Source organism: Prinia subflava, chromosome 11, assembly GCF_021018805.1.
Source record: "Prinia subflava isolate CZ2003 ecotype Zambia chromosome 11, Cam_Psub_1.2, whole genome shotgun sequence".
NCBI lineage: Eukaryota > Metazoa > Chordata > Aves > Passeriformes > Cisticolidae > Prinia > Prinia subflava.
The window spans coordinates 16,766,782-16,786,251 of NC_086257.1; the positions used below are offsets into that span (position 1 = coordinate 16,766,782).

At 63.2% G+C, this 19,470-nt stretch overlaps 2 protein-coding genes across 2 annotated transcripts; one reads left to right on the top strand and one right to left on the bottom strand.

The window, feature by feature from the left end:
* Window positions 1–78: 78 nt before the first annotated feature.
* Window positions 79–10,128, bottom strand: SLC12A9 (solute carrier family 12 member 9). Its single transcript, XM_063407958.1, has 13 exons — window positions 9,825–10,128; window positions 7,739–7,873; window positions 7,440–7,577; window positions 6,914–7,213; window positions 6,590–6,697; window positions 6,380–6,491; window positions 6,127–6,284; window positions 5,779–5,861; window positions 5,346–5,470; window positions 3,820–4,012; window positions 3,486–3,660; window positions 2,671–2,817; window positions 79–2,234 (listed from the first exon to the last, which is right to left on the bottom strand). The coding sequence occupies exons 1-13, from the start codon at window positions 10,003–10,005 to the stop codon at window positions 1,399–1,401; spliced, it is 2,691 nt and encodes an 896-aa protein (XP_063264028.1). The 5' UTR covers window positions 10,006–10,128; the 3' UTR covers window positions 79–1,398.
* A 2,340-nt stretch (window positions 10,129–12,468) lies between these two features.
* On the top strand, window positions 12,469–19,229 carry PRSS56 (serine protease 56). Its single transcript, XM_063408645.1, has 17 exons — window positions 12,469–12,613; window positions 13,397–13,558; window positions 14,140–14,337; window positions 14,845–14,898; window positions 15,213–15,402; window positions 15,501–15,609; window positions 15,690–15,849; window positions 15,986–16,128; window positions 16,257–16,416; window positions 16,500–16,688; window positions 16,781–16,942; window positions 17,073–17,136; window positions 17,343–17,490; window positions 17,901–18,054; window positions 18,162–18,251; window positions 18,502–18,608; window positions 18,742–19,229. Exons 1-17 carry the CDS (start codon window positions 12,469–12,471, stop codon window positions 18,913–18,915), a joined length of 2,409 nt encoding a protein of 802 aa, XP_063264715.1. The 3' UTR covers window positions 18,916–19,229.
* The last annotated feature ends 241 nt before the right edge of the window (window positions 19,230–19,470 follow it).

Below are 19,470 nucleotides of genomic sequence, written 5' to 3' on the forward strand. Positions count from 1 at the left end.
GTGCCTGGCATGGCCGAGGTTAACTCTGCTAGAGCCCCTGGGCACAGTGAGGGGAAGCTTTAATTTAATGAAGTGTGAGGCTTTTTATGGGCTTTTAATTACGTGGCGATAATTAACATTATAGGCCTCTGGGTCCCGCTGGTGCCAGGCTGCCCTGTGCCAGCTTCCAACTGTTTGTAAATAAATCCCGTCGGATGTGCGGTGCCCACCACAGGGCGCTCAGCTCCTGCAGCAGGGAGCAAAGCCAGCCCCAGCCCTCTCCTCCCCAGCCAGGGCACAATCCATTGCAAAATGTGGGTCTCCACCATTTTTCCAGCCCTCTGCCTGACCAGAGCTGCCAGCCAGCAGTGCCAAGTTTGGTAAGAGCAGGCACAGGCAGCAGTGCCACACTTGTCACCCCTGCTGGAGCCCAGCCTGGCTGGGAGCAGCCCCCCGTGCTGGGGCTAATAGGAAGCAATCCATCAGGCAGCACTGGGCACAGTGCCCATGCACCAGGCACCAGATGGATTTATCACCCAGCACCCAGGCAATTTCCTGCCCTCCTCTAATCAATAAGGGAGGGCGGGGGGCAAGGCCAGCTTCCCCCTGCAGGTCATGATGTGTGTGGGGAAATAACAATGCCCCAAGAAACAGGTCAGGAGACCCAGGTGTGTGGGTAAGGACCCCACCACAAATCATTTCCCCATTTCCTGCCAGGACCAGGGCATCAGCACCCATAGGAGTGGGGGGATTACAGGTTAAAGCATCTGGGTGGCCCCCAACAGCACTGGGGGTACTGTGCAAGATCCAGCGTGCCATACACTGCAGCCATTAGGACCAGCACCCGGCTGCTTCCCCCACCCACCCAGCCTCACACAGGGAGCCCAGGCCTCCAGGCTCCCCTCCCCCACCCTTTCCCATTTAATTTTTCCTAATGAAAGGCAGGAGGATGGCGGGGAGCTGGGGCACCAAGGTCGAGGCTGCCTTTAATCAATCCCCGCTGCTGGCTGGGTGCCCGGAGGAGCTGGCGGAGGAGAGGATGGGGGCTGCGGCAGGGGAGGAAGTACAGAGGGGGCTGCAGGGTGCAACTAAGGGGCTCCCAGCAGACAACTGGGGCACCCAATGCTTGCCCCTCACCTCCCCCAGGACCCTGCTATGCCCTACCCCAAAGAAAAGGCACCGTGAATGCACCGTGCTGCCCGTCTGGCCCCAGAGCTGTGCTGGGATCCTGCCAGGGCAGCTTTAATCCTCTGCAGGAGACATCCCCAAAAATCCAACCCCCTCCCTGCACCCACCTTTCACTGTGGGGTACCCTCTTTGCCCACCAGCATGGAGACCCTGGGGCCATCCTCAGGCTCAGGCTGCAGAAGGCACTGGGCAAAGGAGTGTGCAGGGAGCTGGGGGGGACCTGGGGGTCACCTAGAGCTGGGTGCTGGTGACAGCACTCACCCCGTGCACCAGCACGGTGGGGCCCAGCCCACGGGTGAGCAGCTCCAGCTGGTGCAGGTAGAGCGGGTAGAGGCTGGTGTCGGCCGGCGGCCGCGGCAAGTACAGGAAGCGTACGGTTGGCGCGGGGCTCTGCTCCAGGACCAGTTTGTTGGCGGCACACACGTACTCATCTGACACTTGGGTGGTGTTGGTCGGGAAGTTCACAACCCCTTCCTCCTCTTCCTCCTCCTCCCCTGGCCCTCCTGGGGATCCCTGGCAGGTTTGCCAGTGCAGGCGGGTGACGGCGTCCCAGGGCACCAGCTGGATCTGGGCCTGGATGCGCAGGTCCTTGAGGAGCTGGCGCAGCTTCTCCTCCTGGGCATGGGGCATGGCGCCCGCCTCCACGCACAGGAAGAGGCGCAGGCGGGCGCGGCGCCAGGCCCGCGCCATGTTGAGGACACAGGCCATCTGCAGCAGGAACAGGCTGCAGGTGTCAGCGTAGCGCGCGCTGTCAGGCCGCAGCAGGTTGACGGGCCATACGTGGATGGTGGGCGCAGGGCTGGCGGCCCGCCGCAGCTCCCAGGCCTTGTCCAGGCTCTCCAGCTGCCGGGCCAGCAGGACATTGCGAAGCATCTTCAGGGCGTCGGCCACAATGCCCACGTACTCCCGGGCTGACAGCAGTTTGGGAGCGGTGGGTGCCCGCAGCGGGGGGAAGCCCAGGGGGACCTCCTCTCGGGCGCTGGTGAAGGCGGGGTGCCGGGCCAGACCATCCTGTGGTGCCTCATCGTCGTAGAAACCCAGCACCAGGGTGTTGGGGCGCATCCCGCCTGCCAGAGAGACCAGCCCAGCTGAGCAGGGGCAGAGGGCCCCACCAGCCCTCCTGGCACTGCAGGTGTCAACAAGCCACAGCTTGACTTTGGCATTGCTCACCCTGCCGATTTCAGGCCCCTCAGGATCACACCTAGATATCTCCAAGACCTGACTCGATTTTCATACTGTCCACCCACTACTTCTCCCACTTGGCTTTGGGACTGCCCACACTGGGTGCTTCCAAATCCCTTGGCATATCTCATCCAGGTGTCTTCAAGCCCCTCAACCATGACACTTCCAAATCCCAACCTGCCTACAGCACCGCTCACCCTTGATGTCTCCAAGAGCAAACTTGGCTCTGGCATTGACCATCCAGGTGCCTCCAAACCCCTTCTCAGCCCACAGCAACAGCAGGATGGACCCTCACCCATGTCCAGACCAGTCATCACTTACCAAGGCCAGAGGTGAAGAGGAGCTGCCGGACACCGTGCCGCACCGAGGGTGCAAGGGTGAGGCTGACAAAGGCCTTGACGTTCAGTTTGTCCACCAAGCTCAGCCACGACTCCTGCTGGGGCTGCAGCGGGTCTGAGGGCAACAAGTCTGGGTGGGGGGAAAAACCAGCATCAGTGGGACAGATATGCCATATGGAGCTAACCCTGTGCCCACCCCAGCACCCATGAGATGGAGAGGGGAATGTAGGTGCCTACAGAGAGATATAAAATTATACATGAATGTATAAAAAAACCCCAGGCAGCCCCATCCCCACTCCCCAATTTCAGGCCATTAGTCACCACAGCAGCAGCAGGGAAGGGGGAACATAGCCTGTGCATGAGCCATGATGTGTGCCAGGGAGAACACACATGTGCAAACCAACACACACGAGGGTGCAAACTCCCCCAAGGCACCTGGACACACAGCAGCAGGCATGAGGTGAGGGTGGACACAGGCACACACGTGTGCATGGCTGTGCTGAGTGTGTGCTCACGTGTGTGCTGGGTGTGTGCAGGTGCCAACCAGCACGGACACATGCAGGAGCCCCATGTTCACATGTAGGCATGGACACTTGTGCACACACACGTGTGTGTGTGCACAGCAGGCATGGGACAGACACAACTCACTGATGTCCCCCATACCAGCCAAGCTCGATGTGCCAGACGTGTGCCCGAAATGCTGACATTCCCCAGCTGTCAACCCAAGAAGCCCAGGATCCCCTGGCATCACAGCAAAGTGCAGAGGCTGTTAGCACAGGAGACAGTGCAGATCCTCACCCAGGTCCTGCAGCTCCACATGGCCCAGGACATAGAGGCCACTCTTCTTGAGATCATTGACGAAGTCGATGAGGCGGGCGCTGCCTCGGGGGTTCTGCACCATCAGCAGCATCTGCGGGCGCCAGAACTTGACATGGTCCTTCCGCACATCCAGCATCAGCAGGTACTTCCGCACCTGAAGGACGGAGGGAGGGAAACAGGTGAGGAACCCTTTTTTTTAACTACCCCCTGGGGGATGCCTGTCCTGAGGACACGCTGCCCAGAACACAGCTGCGCTGCCATGGAGACGCCAGCCTTGCACCTCATCAGGGGACAACAGGAGGACAGGGCTTACCTGATGAAAGATGAGGGCCTGGCTGATGTAGCCCCAGGTGCTGCTGGGTGAGAGGTAGTGAAGGGCAAGGAGGAGGAGGAGGAGGAAGCCCAGGCTGGCTGAGGCTGACACAGGGCTGATGAGGAACATCATGACGCAGCAGCCTGCAATGCCCAGCAGGCACGTGTGCCAGGTGAAGTACCGGAAAGTGGGCCTGCAGCAGGGAGGAGGGGACACCTGCTATCATGTGCTATCCATGCTGCCTGCAGGGAGGGCACAGCAAGAGGACTTGTGCCAAAGGGCCACACCAGCCACCCTCAGTGACTCTGCTGTGCCAGCCCAGTGTATGTCAGGCACCCCATGCACCCAGAGGAGAAGTTATGGAGGGGAGATGGTATTTCCCAGGGCACTGGGCAGCCTGTGCTGCCAGCCCGGGGCAATCAGGGCAGTGATGGCCATGGGGCTGGCACTGTCCTGGCATACCCAGGTAGTATTGGGCAGCACATAGCAGTGCCAGCATGGTGCCCACTCATTCTGGTGCAGGGAGGCAGAGGCAGGGAGGCGAGAAGCTGTTATTTTCTCTAATTGCTGTTTTTCCTGAAAGGTAATTAAAATCCTTTTCCGCTGTGCTTGATGGAGACCTCAGTGAGGGGAGGGGGGAGGCACCAGATGTGGGGTGGGTGAGGGGCCTGTTGCTACCCATCCCAGCAGGCTCCCCCCAGGCACTGATCCTGCCCCATTCCGTGCCAAGTCAAGGAAGCAGCTGGGCAGGCGGATGGGGGCCAAGCCACAGCCTGGCACAGGCATCAGCTCTCCCTTGCGAATGGAACCTCTGGGGGACTCCCAGGTGGTGCCACCCAGCCCTACTTGTGCAACACCTCTGACACCTGGGAGACCCACCCTGCTGTGGAGTCAGCATCCTGCATGGAGGGCAGTGGGCATCACCCAGGAGAGAGATCAGGCTCCTCCTAGCCATCCCCTGTACCCCAGATTTGGGCAGCTCTACCAGCCCAGCCTCACACCAGAGTTCCCCACACCCTGCACCCCAGACTGGGGCTGCCTGCCACACATACTCCTTCCTGGAAGATATTTTCTCCTCCTCCCACCCAGAATCCCCCTTCCTCCCTCCCCCTTCTCTGTTAGTTTAATTAGCACTAATGGAAAGTGGGCTCCATCACTGCTTGGCAAACTGCCCGGGGGATGCCGGCCGGGCACAGGCTATAAATTACCTCTGGAAAGCCTAAGGAGAGGGGGCGGGTGGTCCCCAGTGGTGCTGGATTTATCTGTACCCAGTCAGCAAAGCAGTGCCAGTGCACGAGAACCGTGCCAAGCCAGTGCCATTCCAGGACCTATCTCCTTCTCCCTCCTCAGGGATAGGGGTGTCTCTGCCCCTCTAATGCCCAGGCGAGGGGTGTTCAGCATCTCTTCTCACCATCTCATCACAAATCTCAGGTACAGGGATGGCAGGGGAACCACAGATAGAAGAATGGAGGGATGGGTGCCTGCCAAGCATCTCAGCACAGCCTCTCTCCTGTGCCAGTGGGTACCTGAAGTTGGGGGCTGAGGCCCATTCCAGTGCCAGGCAGGCCAGGTTGACAGTGGCATAAACCAGGAGGAAGAAGGTTGTCACGACACTTGCAATGGTGTTGAGCTTCCCAGAAAAGAGCACAACCTGCAGAGAGCACAGGGTGAATGCACACCAAATGCATGTGCCCATGCCATCCCTGTCCACTTGGGGTGTATTCCAGGGGTATGATGGGTAAGGGTACAGACAGTAATCCCTTTCCCTTTTTGTGATTTATTCTTAATTTATGGGATACCTCCCACCTCAAGGAGGGAAGAGCAGGACACTCAGGGCAGGGGGGCTGGGGGAGGAATCCCAAGGAACAGGGAGATGTGCCAGGCTCCACAGCACCCAGCCCAGGTGAGAACCAACCTTCACCCAGCGAGGCCAGGAAAGAAGCATCGCTGACAACTCACCTGCACCACCAGCCAGGAGAGGATCACTGCCATCACTGGGTTCCCACTGGCAGACGTCTTCTTGGCCAGTGCCAGTGCCCGGCCTGCAGGACAGAGCAGGGAGGTTGGGCTGGGAAACCCCAGAAGGCTGCCACAGGTTCAATCACCAGCCAGGATTCCCATCCCCACCCTGAGTGCTGGGGCGGGGGCAAATTCCAGGGCATGCAGGTGACCCAAATGGGCACACACCAACCCACAAACCATCAGCTCCACACCAAGAAGGGAGTTCCCTGGTGTCAGGGCTGGTTCCCAGCAGGGACAACCTGCTGAGTGGGCTCCAACGAGTGCCAGTGCACTCTGGGGACTCACCAAAGAGATCATCCCGGGCCAGCGCGTACAGGATGCGGGATGCCCCAATGAGGTTGCTCATGGCTGCAGACAGAGTGGCAGCATAGATGCCCACAGTGACCAGCGGTGGGAAGATACTGATGTCACGCAAGAAGCCATAGTCTTTCTGCAGGAGGATTCTGGAGAGGGACACAGATACCCTGGCATCTGTCTCAGCCCAGGCCAGCATGCTCTGGCACCAGGCACACCCTGGCACGTGGACAGGTGGCCATACCTGTTGCAGGTGGCACACATGAGGAAAGCCAGCAGGTTGTAGACGAGGTAGGTGAAGAGCACAGCAGAGATGGTGCCCCGTGGGATGGAATAGCTCGGGCGCTTCAGGTCTCCTGTGAGCAAGAGCAGGCAGCATTAGTGCCCACAGGCAGAGCTTACCCCTGATCTCTCCCAGCCTCAGCTCCTGTTCCCAGGCACCTCCTGTCCATACCTGACATGTTGGAGCCTGCCATGATGCCAGTGCAGCCGTTAAACATCACTGCAAACACGGAGCTGAAGCTCATCATCTGCCCAGTGGTGTAGTCCTTCCTGTACTCACCTGCAGGACACACGGACAGGGGCTGTGACAGGCTGCCCAGGGGGGCACAGCCCCACCACATGCCCTCTCCTCGATGTCCCCACATAAAAACCACAGGAGAAACCACCCCACTGCACCTGCTTTGTGCCCACAAGCTGCCCCCACCCTCCGGCAAGCCCCATGTGGTGTGGCAGTGCCAGTGGGCAGGGCAGGCAGGGTGGGGAAGCCTGTCCTCACCGCCCAGGTTGTCGCGCAGGGTGCTGAGCGAGAAGCCCGTGAAGAGGCCGTTATCGGTCTCAGTGCCATTGGAGCTGGGCAGGCGGATGGGCACCTTCAGGGGCCGTGTGGCGAAGAAGCTGACAAGGATGGTGCCCAGGACTACTGCAACGATGAGGAAGATGAGGAAGGTGGCCTTGGCGTAGATGGAGGCACCCACAAGGCACACGAGGAGGCAGAGTGCCAGCAGCACGGTGCCATAGAGCAGCTCATACCAGTAGCTCTGGGGCAGGACGTGGATGCCTGTGCCCGCTTCTTGCCCTGGGCAGAGACAAGTCAGGATCAGCAAGGCTCAGAGGGGGCATCACTGGGAGCTGAGAGCTACCAGTGTTGTGTCAGGCATGATGGGCACCAACTCACTGGCCAGAGGGCTTGGTGAGCCATGGCTGGCTATGCTGGGCATGGTGCTTGGGCATGGGCACAGCACCAGGGCTGCTCAGCTAAGGGACACCTGCTGTCCCCTGCCACCACACAGGGTAGTACTCACCAGGCGGGATCCCAAAGCTGTCCACCACTGCCTCCACCAGCCCCAGCACATACAGGGCACTGCCACACACGTTGGCCAGAAAAAACATGATTCCGATGCTGCCCCCGAACTCTGGGCCCAAGGCACGGCTGATCATATCTTGCTCGAGTCAAGGGAAGAGGTCAGCAGCACAAACCACCATCAGATGCTCCCACCCCTCTCTCCCAGGCCGACAGGGTCCCAGGCTCAGTGTGGCACCCCAAGGTCACTCAGCTTTGTCCCACATGCCCTGTCCCAGCAGCACCCACAGCAAAGGATACAGTAGGCTCCTCCAGCATCCAGTGCCCCATTGGTGGCAATGGCACACACAGACAGCACCGTCATGCCAATGATGAAATACGCCACTGCAAACATGGCCAGGGCCTGGTACAACCCAGCATGACCCACCACGAACCCTGCCGAGGATGGGAGAGGCCAATATGCCCATTAGCTGAGCATGGACAACCTGCAGGACAGAGTTCCTGGGCACTGCCACCACACACACTTCACCCCACTGAGGGCACGCAGCCGCTCCCATCCCTGTGCCCACAGTTTCCCCCAGGACCTGCCAGCCCCCTCTATTCCAGGATGAGTATGCTCCCACCTCCCACCCACAGCAGCACCCACCAGTGTCCCCCTCCCTCAGGGTATCTCCATCTTCCACCAGTGTCTGGTCCAGATGTGCCCAAAAACCAAACAAACAGGGAAGGGGCTCTGCTCTGGGACCCCTGTACTGTGCCCTGCTGCCACCCTTGTCCCCCAGAGTGGGCAATCAGGAGCTCTCCACAGGGATCCCGTTGCTGCCCCGCTTGCCTACAACACAGCAGGAAGTAGAAGCAGTCCGGGTGTCCCTGCCAGCCACGGCACCGCTCCCGGGGTTGGATGGGTGTTCCCGAAGAGAGCGGGCCCAGAGCCCCCCCGGCCTGCCTGGGGTGACGGGAGCGATCCCGGCTGCTGCCACTGCGGGCAGGAAGGGCTGCCCGCGGCTGTGGGTGATGCCCTATCTCAGCCACAAGCCAAGCCGCGGATGTGCCCGCGGGGGAGGCAAGGGGGGGTGACCAGGGCACAGGCAGAGAGCCGGAGGGCATCCGAGTGCCAAATACAAAGGTGGGTGGGGGTGTTGGTGGAAATAAAGGGATGCCCCAAAAGCACTGTGGGCATAAGTAGGAGGGGCTGCTAACCCAGGAGATCTGGGGTGCGTGTGAGGTGTGGGGGAAGTGGGGGGCTGACAGGGAGAGCCTTGGCCCCCCAGAGTGGGAAAGTTCCTCTTCCTGGCAGCCTTCCTTCCCCTCCACCTGACACTTCCCCTACAGCCCCGGGCGAGCGGAACCAGGTCAGGCAGGGAGACACCGGTGCCCGCTGTGGGGCTGGGGGGGGTCAGAGCCTGTATGAATACCCCAAGCAGGGTAGTGAGAAGGCAGTGAATGATGATAAGGGAGCGCCGTGCCCCCAGCTTGGGGGTCTTCCAGATAGGGGAATGGTCTCAAGGCCTCCCCATGGCCCAGCGGGGCCCCCTGGGCACGCAGCCAACTCCCGCCCTGGGCTTTTCGTGGGCGGAAAGCGAAAGAGGAAAAGCTTTTCCCGTTCCTGGCCCAGGGCAAACATTGCCCGCCCCCGCCTGCCCCGGGCCACACTGGGGCACCTACCCCCTCCAGGGCCCCCAAAAAGGCTGCCAGCTGCCCCAGTCCCTGCCCATCCTGCCCGCTACCTCCCCCAGGGGTCAGTAACAAACCCATAACCCAAACTGGAGCAGACTGGGAAACAATGTGTGCCCTCTGCACACACGCAGAGGGGCAGCTGAGTATCTTCTGAGGGACACCAGGATCTGGCCTTGGGACGCTCCGTGAGATGTGGGAGGCAACTGGGGTGCTGGAGCCTGGCACTGGAGGATGCCTGGGAAGCAGCAGGGTCCCAGCACCAAGGGACAGGTGGACATGAGGGCACTGGAATCCCGTTTAGGGAAGGCACTGGGAAGACACAGGAGTCCTACTCCAGGAACACCAGGGTTTTGACCTAGGGTCCCTTACGGGGATCCCTAAGGTCCTACTGGGTTCTTGTCCCTGGGTCAGCGGGGTCAGGTGGGGACACACAGCACTGGGACCCCAGCCCGAGGCGGAACTGAGCAGGCAGGGGAAGGGCACGGGGGCCCCAGACTGTGGGCACTGGGTGCAGGAGGTACTGGAGGGGAGCACTGGGACTGCCGCAGAGACGGAAGCTCAGGAGAGGGCACTGGAGACCCAGACTGGGCGGCTCGGGGCTCCAGAGGCGGGGGCCCCGGGATTAGATGGGGGCCGGGCTGGGGTTACCAGATAGAGCTGGTGACTCTCGGGGGGCCCCGGGCCACGGTCGAAAGCGGGGGGCACTCACCGAGGCGCAGGAAGAGGACGACGCTGAACATGGAGAGCAGCGTGGGCACCACAACGCCCAGGAATGTGGGCAGCTTGCGGGAAGCGGCGGCGGCCCGGCCGCGCTCCCGGCCCCGCTCCTCCTCGGCCGAGCCGCCGCACAGGCGGTACGTGAGCAGCGCGCTCCGCTCCGAGCTCGCCATGGCCAGGCCCGGCCCGGTTCGGGCCCCGCCAACCCCGAAAAGCGCCCGGTCCCGGCCCCGGCCCCGGCCCCGGCGGCTCCGCCCGCCGACCCGGTCCCGACCCGCCGGGCCCCGCCCGACCCAGGGCCCGGCCCACACAGTCCCGCCCACGCATGGCCCCGCCCACGACCCTCCGCTCAGACCACGCCCCCTGGCAGCGCCCCTCCGGTAAGCCCCGCCCCATTGATAGGCCCCGCCCCGTGCGAGCCCACCATGGAAGCCCCGCCCTACATTAGCTATGGCCACGCCCCTTTACTGCCCCCGCCCACAGCCCCCCGCCTCGTCACTGTCCCTGTCCCAAAATGCTCTCCCATAGTGGTCCCCTCCACCGCCCCCCCCAAGCCCCACCCCAACGCCCCACGGTGACTTCCCCTCCAGCCCGAATCACTGCACACCCCTAACCCCCGGCCCTTCCGGGGTCTCCCCATTCTGGTACTCGGCGCTATCCCCCTACTCGCGTCCTCCGAACTCGCCCCACTCCTCCCCGCACCCCAAAACCCGCCCCTGCATCGCCACGCACCCCCTGTCCGCCACCCCCCAGTGGCCCACACCCTGATACCGAGCGCGGCAGCCCCGGGAACTCCGGTGCCGCCCCCGCCGGTGCCCGCTCCCCCGCCCCGCGGCGCTGCCGGCCGGGCTCGGCTGCCCGCGCCAATTACCGGACAATCGGGGCCCCGGGGGCACCGTCCCCCCCTGCCCGCCACCAGGGCTGGGATCTGCCCGGGCCCCGGGGTCCCACTGCCGCCGCCGCCCGGGGCGGCCGAGCGCCTCGCCAATTAGGTTAATGGGGTTGGCACCGGCACCGGGAGCGGGGGGCACGCTGCGGCCGGGGGCGAACACCACTCCGGCCTCGAGTACCCGCGTCAGCAGAGCGATTGGACCCCCACGGGTCACTGGTGGGGGATCCGTGCGGGGACACCGGGACGGGGCGGGAGAGCGTTCCCCTGTGTGCCGTGGTGCTGTGTCCCCCCACTCGGCCCCGCCGTGTCCCGTGTGGCGGAGGCACAGCGTGCCCCCGAGGCCGAGGTGGGAGCCCGCGGGGCCGGGGCTTTCATCTGCGGCGGGCCTGTCGCCGTGCCAGCCGAGGGCAGCCCGCGCCTTTGATGTGCCACTGAAGCGGCATTGTCCGCGCCCTGCTGGCACCATCGCGGCCGGGAGGGCCGGGGGGAGCGCGGGCACGGAGCCGCTCCTGCCCCTAATGGGGACGAGCAGCTCCCGGACTCGAAATGGGGATGGGGACACGAGCACCTGCTGCACTTAATGGGGACAGAGAGCGGGGCGTGGGTACCCCCTACGGCGTACAGAGATTTGAGCACGGCCGCCCCCTGTTCCCCAGAGGACATGAGGACACGGACACCCCCAACTTCTTGCAAGGTCAGAGGTCTGGACACAGGCACCCATCTCTTCCCCTAGCAAAGATGGGCATCCCACAAATGGACATAGGACCCAGAAACCCCAGTCCCTTTTACAGGGACAGAGGTGGGGGCACAGGCATCTGCTGCACCCCAAAGAAGTGATGGAGATGCAGCTGCACTCTTTCACCAAAGGAGCCGAGGCTGAACTCGTGGGCACAGGAGGGTGGCAAAGGGGGCAGGACGGTGGTATCCCAAAATGTAGTGCCAATGACCAGCCGAGCAGCAGGTGCAGACCAGATCGTCCAGCTGGGCTGGTGAGTGTAGCCCCCCTATCCCTGAGGCCAAAGCTGTCCCCAGCCCGGGCCTGCTGCTGAAGAAGAGAGCAAGCAAGGACAGCCAATCACATGGTCCCACCTGCCCCTCGCCGGGGCAAGACCTTCCTGCATCCCAGGCAGGACAGGGGGTACTGCGGCGGGGGGCATCGGAGGGGTATCCCCGAGGACAGCCGCTGCTCAGCACGGAGATGCAGTGCCCTTGCGCGGGGCGACCCGTTCAGCCAGGGTTGGGCTGGCACAGAGAGCGGGGACCCCCCGCCCCGGACACCCCCGCCCTCCCTCCCCCCCGCCTTGTCCGCTCGGCCGCTCCCGGCCCGCTGCCCGCCTTTGAAACCGCCGGCGGGGCTCCCACGCGCAGCCCGGGCCCCCCGCGCCCGCAGCCGCCGGTGCGTTCCCACCCGCCCGGGGCCCGCAGGAGGGAGGGTGGCGCGGCCGGGGCTTGGCGTGAAAATGATCAAGGGCCGCGGGCAGCGCCGGAGCGCAGCGCCCGTCTGATGCTGCCCGCCCGGAGGCCTCGTCGAACAAAGGCGGCATTGAGGCCCCGGCTGCGCCCCCCCCCGCGCCCCCCGCCCCGAGCTGGCATCTTGGCGCGACATTAATGAACTCGCCTGTTTGTGTTCCCCCGGCCCCTCTCTCCTCCCACCGCCCGGGGGGCACCGTATATATCCATCCCTCCTTCCTGCCTCGGGCATATCGGGGGTTCCCCCCGCCTGCCCCCCTTTGCCCGTCCGGGGATGGAGCAAAGAGGGAAGAGGACACGGGACGCTCTTCTCGGGGTCCGGCTGGTCCCCTCCATGCTTTTGCTGCCGCTGCTGCAGCTGGTGGGGGGCGCTCCCCTGGGCCAGAGGCTGTACCCCATGCCGGCCAGCATCCTGCAAGGTCAGTGGGGCACAGGGACGGGGGCGTCTTTGCGGGAGAGTTTGGCTGCAGATGGGGTGGTTGTGGAAGATGGAACCCTTGGGTGCACTCTCAGGTAGGGTGGCAGCACAAGCAGAATGGCCAGGTCCCTGTCAAAAACCCCTTAGAATCCGGGGCATGCCTGCGCTGCCTGGACTGGGTGCCCTGGGTGTCAAGTGCTGCCAGTGGCACTAGGGCACACAGGGGATGCAGGGAGTGCTGTGGTTTATGCCCTGTGGCACCAGCACTCCCTCTGGCTCTAGTACCTGTGCCAGTCCCGGCGGACACTCTGCCAGGGCATGGCCAGCAGGAAGGTGGCTCTGCGTGGGTACAGGTGGTCACAGGTAGGGGCACACAGGGGAATGCACACACAGGGCAGGCACAGGACTGCACACACATGGGCACACGCAGGGACATGCAGACATGGGCACAGGGACCCTGGTACACACAAGTGTGCACTCAAAACTGCACAGAGGTACACATGTGGGCACACCTGCCTGGGCTCACACCCTGTCTCCATGTACAACAGGCCCACAGAGACCTGGGCAAACACCCAGGTGTGCATGTGCCAGCCCCAGCAGGGAGGTGACACTGGTGACTGCAACTCTAGGCAGTGTCAAGGGGCGACAGGCCATGCCCAGCCTGGCATTCACCTTGGTGATATCAGGGCACCAGGAGGGCTGGGGGCACTCCATGGCTGTGTTGGGGGGTGGGAGGCAGCAGTGGGGGCTCTGGGGGTCTGAGCTCCCTGTGTGCACCCATCAGCACTGTCCAGCCGTGGGACGCTGGTGCTGGAGGCAGCACTCAGGAGCGCATTGCTGGCACTGGAGCGGGCGCTGTCTGAGCAGCAGCGGCAGCGGGGCGCCTGCGGGCTCTGTGCCCCCTGCCTCTTCCCACCCTGCGCTAACATCACCAGCCACTGCCCACGTGAGTCATAGCCCCGTTACCTCCACTGCCCTGTCCCCAGGAGACCCTACCCAAATAGAACCCAGGATCCTGAGCCAAATGCAGCCCAGGGGTCCTATCCAAACACCATCCCATGCCCAAAAGATCCTACTAAAATCTGCACCCATGCCTGGAGACTCCGCCCAAATATTTATTTGGATGCCTACATCATCCCCTAGAAATCCAATCAAAATGATACCTGAAGATTTTACCCAAACCATACTCATCCCCTACAGGTTTAACCTACAGGCTTTAACCAAAACAGTGCCCAGGCTCCTGAAACATATCCCTACCTGCTAACAACCCTGCACAAGCAGTTCCATCGTATCTAGATCTTACCCAGTCATCAGGAGCCCTATTCAAATCATTGCCCGATCCCTTGAGATCTTTTCAGATATTCACCCCAAAACATACCCTAGTACCCAGAAGACCCTACCAAAACATGCTGACTCCACAACCTATCATGCTCCCTTCCCACCCATCCCAAAGCAGAGACTGAGGTGGCCTGGGCAGAGGAGCAGAGGGAGGACACAGTGATGCTGATAGCTCTGCTGTCCTTGCAGCTCCAGCTGTGCCCCCTGCCATGCCCCCCAGCTGCCAGGCCCTGCTGGATGCCCAGGCGCTGCCCGAGCTGTCCCAGCGCAACTGGGCACTGAGCCAAGCCTGTGCCCCCTACCAGCGCCTGTGCCCGCCTGAGGGGGCCCTGCACACCTGTGCCCCACTCAGCGCCCAGCTCTGCAGCCACCGCCTCCAGGAGTGCCGTGAGTGGGCACCCACATCCCCCCCGGCTCCTCCCAGAGATGGGAGACCCTACAATAACAAATGGGCTATCCCCAGGGGATGCTTGGAAGGGATATGGGGTGCTGGGGTGACAGAGGGTGTTGGGGTGGAGTGAGGAGATGGTGGAGGTGGGGGTATGATAGAGTGATGCGGGATCTCTGGTGGGATGGAAGGCTGGGAGATGAATCTGGGAAGGGAATTGGAGATTTGGGGGATGCAGGCATTTGGAGCGATGAGCAAATTGGGCTGGGCTGGGACACTGAGCGGCAATGAACAATCTGCGGTGGGAGAAGTGGGCAAGGGGACACTGGGGACACTGAGTCACTGGGGGTGATGAGCACTCCCTGGGGTGGTTACAGGAGTGTTTGTTCGGGCTGATGGGGGTCTGGGGCCACCGAAAGGAACTGGGGCGATATGAGGACAGCAGGGATGTGGTGGTGACACCGGGAGAGAGTGTCCCCACATGCCATGACAGCCTGTCCCTGCAGAGACGGTGGCCGCAGCCCCGAGTCCTGACGCAGCAGCGGAGGCGGCAATGCCAGGTGAGCCGGGACGGCCCCGCCGTGCCCACGCCACCCCCCCACCACGCCGGCGGGCGCCCCTGGCCCCCAGCTGCCTGCTGGGCCGGGGGGCAGAGGTTAGCGTCGGCAGCTGCCGGACTGCGGGGCGCCCCCGGCCCTCCGCCCGCTCGCCTCCGTGAGCACGATGAGGCTTGACAGCGCGCCCGACGCGCCTCATCTCCCGCCACCCCCTCCACCTGCCACGGCCATCCCCGGCCACCCGAGCCCACCTGGGAGACGGCATGTGCAGCAGCCGGCCTGCAGGATGCCCCCCTCATCCCGACCTTGTCCCCCAGGGAGCTGCGGGCGCCGCGGGGTCCCACAAACCAACGCCACAGTCCCCCGAGGACGGATCATGGGCGGCAGCGTGGCCCCGCGGGGCGCCTGGCCCTGGCTGGTGTCGGTGCGGCTGCACGGGGAGCTGATGTGCGGCGGGGTGCTGGTGGGGCGCTCCTGGGTCCTCACGGCGGCACATTGCTTCGGAGGGTACGCTGGGGGCACGGCCGTGCGGGGATGATGTCCCTGCAGAGGCGGGCACGGGGAAGTACCATTACCTCTGTAACTGGCTCCCCCCATCCTGCCAGGAACCGGAACGAGCTGGCGTGGACAGTGGTGGTGGGCGACTACGAGCTGGGCAAGCCGGGAGCGGGCAAGCGGGCAGTGCCCGTCCGGCGCATCCTGCCTCACCCTAAGGTCGGTGGAGGTGGGCACCACCCCCACCTCCCTGTGCATGCCCCAGGGGCCCCCACTGACATCCCCACATCTCCTTCCAGTTTAACCCCAAGACGTTTCACGGGGACCTGGCGCTGCTGGAGCTGGCGGTGCCCCTGGCCCCATCACCTACCGTCAGCCCCGTGTGCCTTCCCAGCGGCCCCGCGGAGCCCAGCCCCGGCACGCCCTGCTACATCGTGGGCTGGGGCTCCCTCTACGAAGGTGAGACCCCGTGGGGTGTTCCCGTCTGTGCCCTCTCCCGCGCCCAGCCCCCGAGCTCCGAGGCAGGCAGGGGGGTGTGAAAGAGAGGGAGATGTCCGGGCACAGGGGACCCTGTAATGGGTGCCTTGCCCGGCAGAGGGACCGGCAGCCGATGTGGTGATGGAGGCGCAGGTGCCCCTGCTCAGCCAAGAGACGTGCCGGGGTGCCCTGGGCAAGGACCTTCTCACCAGTGCCATGTTCTGTGCTGGGTATTTGTCTGGAGGCATCGACTCCTGCCAGGTAACGCCGTGCCTGAGGGACTGTCAGCACCCCACTTCAAAAATCCCTCACACAGAGTGACGGGCACCTACCACAGCCCATCAGTATGGCTGGGGTCCAAGCCCAGTGCACGGGCATTTCCCCTGCAGGGCGACTCAGGGGGCCCGCTGGCCTGCGAGGACCCCACTTCGCACCACTTTGTCCTCTACGGCATCACCTCGTGGGGTGATGGCTGCGGTGAGCGGGGCAAACCAGGAGTCTACACCCGTGTCACGGCCTTCACAGACTGGCTGAGTCTCCAGATGGATTGTGAGTGCTCCTGGCTGCTCCGCGGGGTCACAGAGATGCCCAGGGGGGTTTCAGCACTCATGGCAGTGCTGGTTCCCTCACAGCTGCCCCTGGCAGCCGAGAGCCGAGCTGCTTCGACCTGCTGGCTGTGGCACAGCTGCCCCCCGAGCAGCAGTCCCCGGAGCGCGCCCGTCTCTGCGCCTTCTACACCACATCCTGTCGGGCACCTCAGGGCCGGGCTGCCTGTGCCCGCCTGGCCGAGGAGACCTGCCATGCCAGGACAAGACGATGTGGTGAGCTGGGGGTCATGCCAGGGCTAGGGTGTAGGGAGGGACCCCATTTCTGACGTGGGCCCAGGGCTACGTCTCTCCCTCTGTGCCCACAGAGCTTCACTCCTATGCCCAGACCTTGGTGGATCTCCTGCGCCGGGCTGGGGACTTCATCCGAAACCAGTTTGATTTCTCCTTCCTCACCCGCACTCTGCCCCAGCTTCTGGGAAAGATCTATGGGCACTTCTTTCCTCCCCGTGTCCGCAGGGATGCCCCAGGTACTCTCTCAGGCTGGACCACCCATGGCCATTTGGGGTCCCCTCAGTCTCCCCTATGCTGGTGGTTGCAGCACCAGCTCCCTGCCCTGGCTTCCAATAGGGATCCTCTATCCCTTGTCCTGTCCCGCAGGCCCAGCTGTGGCAGGGGGCCAATCCCGCCCCACAGCAGTGGGACCCCAGAGACCCCCCAGCAGGTGAGGCATGGTGGGCCTGATGAGGGGCTAAAGAGGTTGGGGAGGTGGTTGAGATACTGGTGGGCACTGACATGCCATTTTGGGGACAGCCTGAAGCACTGGGATCCTGTTCCTGGTGCAACCAGGGCACCCCCCCAGGGTGCCCAGGTAGGGTGCAGGGGGTGACACGGCCCACCCAATCTGAGCTTGCCCCATTGTGCTTCTAGGTGGGGAGCTTTTGCAGAGCTTTTTGGGGTAGTGGGACCCCAGCTGCAGGACTGGGTGGAGGCTCTGAAGACCATGGCAGGGAGCAGCCACCTGGTGACAACAAGGGACAGGGAGCAGCTCCCCGGGGAGACGCAGCTCTTCCTGCAGGTATGTGGGGAGGGACAGGCTGGGGGACCCCCCTGTCCTCTTGTGACTGGGCCAGCAGGGACCAAACCCCTTGAGTTCCCCAGTGTCCCCTTTTGACATGCCTTGGGTCCGTTGTCCTCTGTTCAGCCACAGAAGTGACGTCTTTCACTTTGCCACCACAGAAGGGGCACCTCACTCTCCCTAGCTGAAACCAGTGCTCCCAAGTCCAACCAGTGCAGAGCCAGCCATGGGTCTGGCCCTGCAGCTTAGGATCTGACCCAGCAAAGCCACAGGGCAGTTGCATGTCACCAATGCCTTCTCTGACACCAGCACACTCATGCCCTGCACTCTGCCACCATGCATGTGGCTGTGCCCACAGGTGCCCTGTGGTTGTCCCATCTCCCATCCTGTCCCCTCCTTCCCTTCATCAGGGTGAGGATGTGGTGGAGGAGATGGTGGCACAGGGACGAGCATTCCTCACCCAGCTGCGGGCAGAGTTGGAGCTTGGCACCACCCTGGAAGCCATGGAGCCACAATGGGCATCTGGAGAGCTGGCAGGAACCCCCGTGCCAAGCCATGAACCCCGTGAGCCTGGAGGGACTGGGGGCAATGGGGCGGCAGGCTGTCCATCCACCAGCCAGCTCTGTGTCTGGGCAGTGCCCACCAGGGTTTTACACTGCTCTCCGTGGCAGGGTCTGCACTGAGGGAGAAACGTGAACTGGTGCCCACCGAGCTGCCCAGGGTGGAGGAGGAAGAGGAGAAGGAGGCAGGCGTGGGCAGAGGTAAGCTCCCACAGACCCTATGGGGTGCTAGGTATCACCAGGGGAATGGTGACAAGCCCAGCCTTGCACCCCTGTCTCCAGGCTGTCCCATTTCAGTGGGACAGACTTTTGGTATATTTTCCCCCACTCTGCTCCCCTGGTGTCCCCAGAGCAAAGATGCTCCTCCCTGTGGTGGGCAGCAGCGTGGTGCCCCCACGACTAATCCCTGATGTCTCCTCCATGTCTCTCCTGCCCGTCCTGGGGGCTGCAGCCTGCCCGGGCCTCAACGAGTCGGCAGTGCGGGTGGGCGCGGTGCGGGACCTGTACGCCTGGGTGCTGCGGGTGCCCGAGGCAGACCTGGCCATGACCTTCCAAGAGGTGAGTGCCCCATCCAGCCACTCCGAGCCACACACCCTGGCAGCCAGGCAGTGCCATCCCACCCCCCAGCCCGCCACTGTCCCACTGTGCCCATGGCTCCCCTGGGACTCACGGCACTGTTGTCTTCCCACAGATCCTGGTGGACTTGGGCTCCAAAAATACCCAGGGACTGTACCGGGCACAGGTTCGGGCCACTGTAGGGGGCCGCCCCACGGCCTTCACTGGCCTCGTGGGGCTGGAGAGTGACTCACTGGCCCGTAGCATGCCTGGCCTCGTCGCTCTGGCGCTGGAAGTGCTGAAAACCTAATGGTGCCCCTGGGGCAGTGTGCCAGCATGGGGAGAGGGCACTGGGGCTGGTGTCTCTTTTGTCCTTCAAACACACTCCATTCCCTGTCTCAGGCTCTTCCACCCTTTTGTCCCCAGTTGTACCTCAGTCTCTCTTCCCACCAGCACTTCCCTCCCCTGGGCTATGGGGCCCTGATGGGTACCTGAAGCACCTCAGCCAGGAATCACAGTCCTGCTCTCCCCTCGGACCTCCCCTTTGGCAAGCCCACTCTCACCCCATCTTCCCCAGAGGCACCTGAGCTGTTATTTATTTGTACAGAGAAGGTTTATTTTTCAATAAAGAAGGGTTCTATTTTCCAGTAGTAGCTGGCAAATGTGAAGTGAGTGCTGTGCCACATGATGCTGGCAAAGTGGGGGCAATTTCCAAGGAAGCTACAACATCCCATTGTGTCCCCCTTCCCAGCCCCCCTGTACTCTGAAGTGATGCCTCCAGCCTTGGTTCCTGCTGTGTGCACCCTGGCAAAGACATCCCAGACCCCTCCCCAGGGGTCAGACACCCCTCCTGCCCATGCAGCAC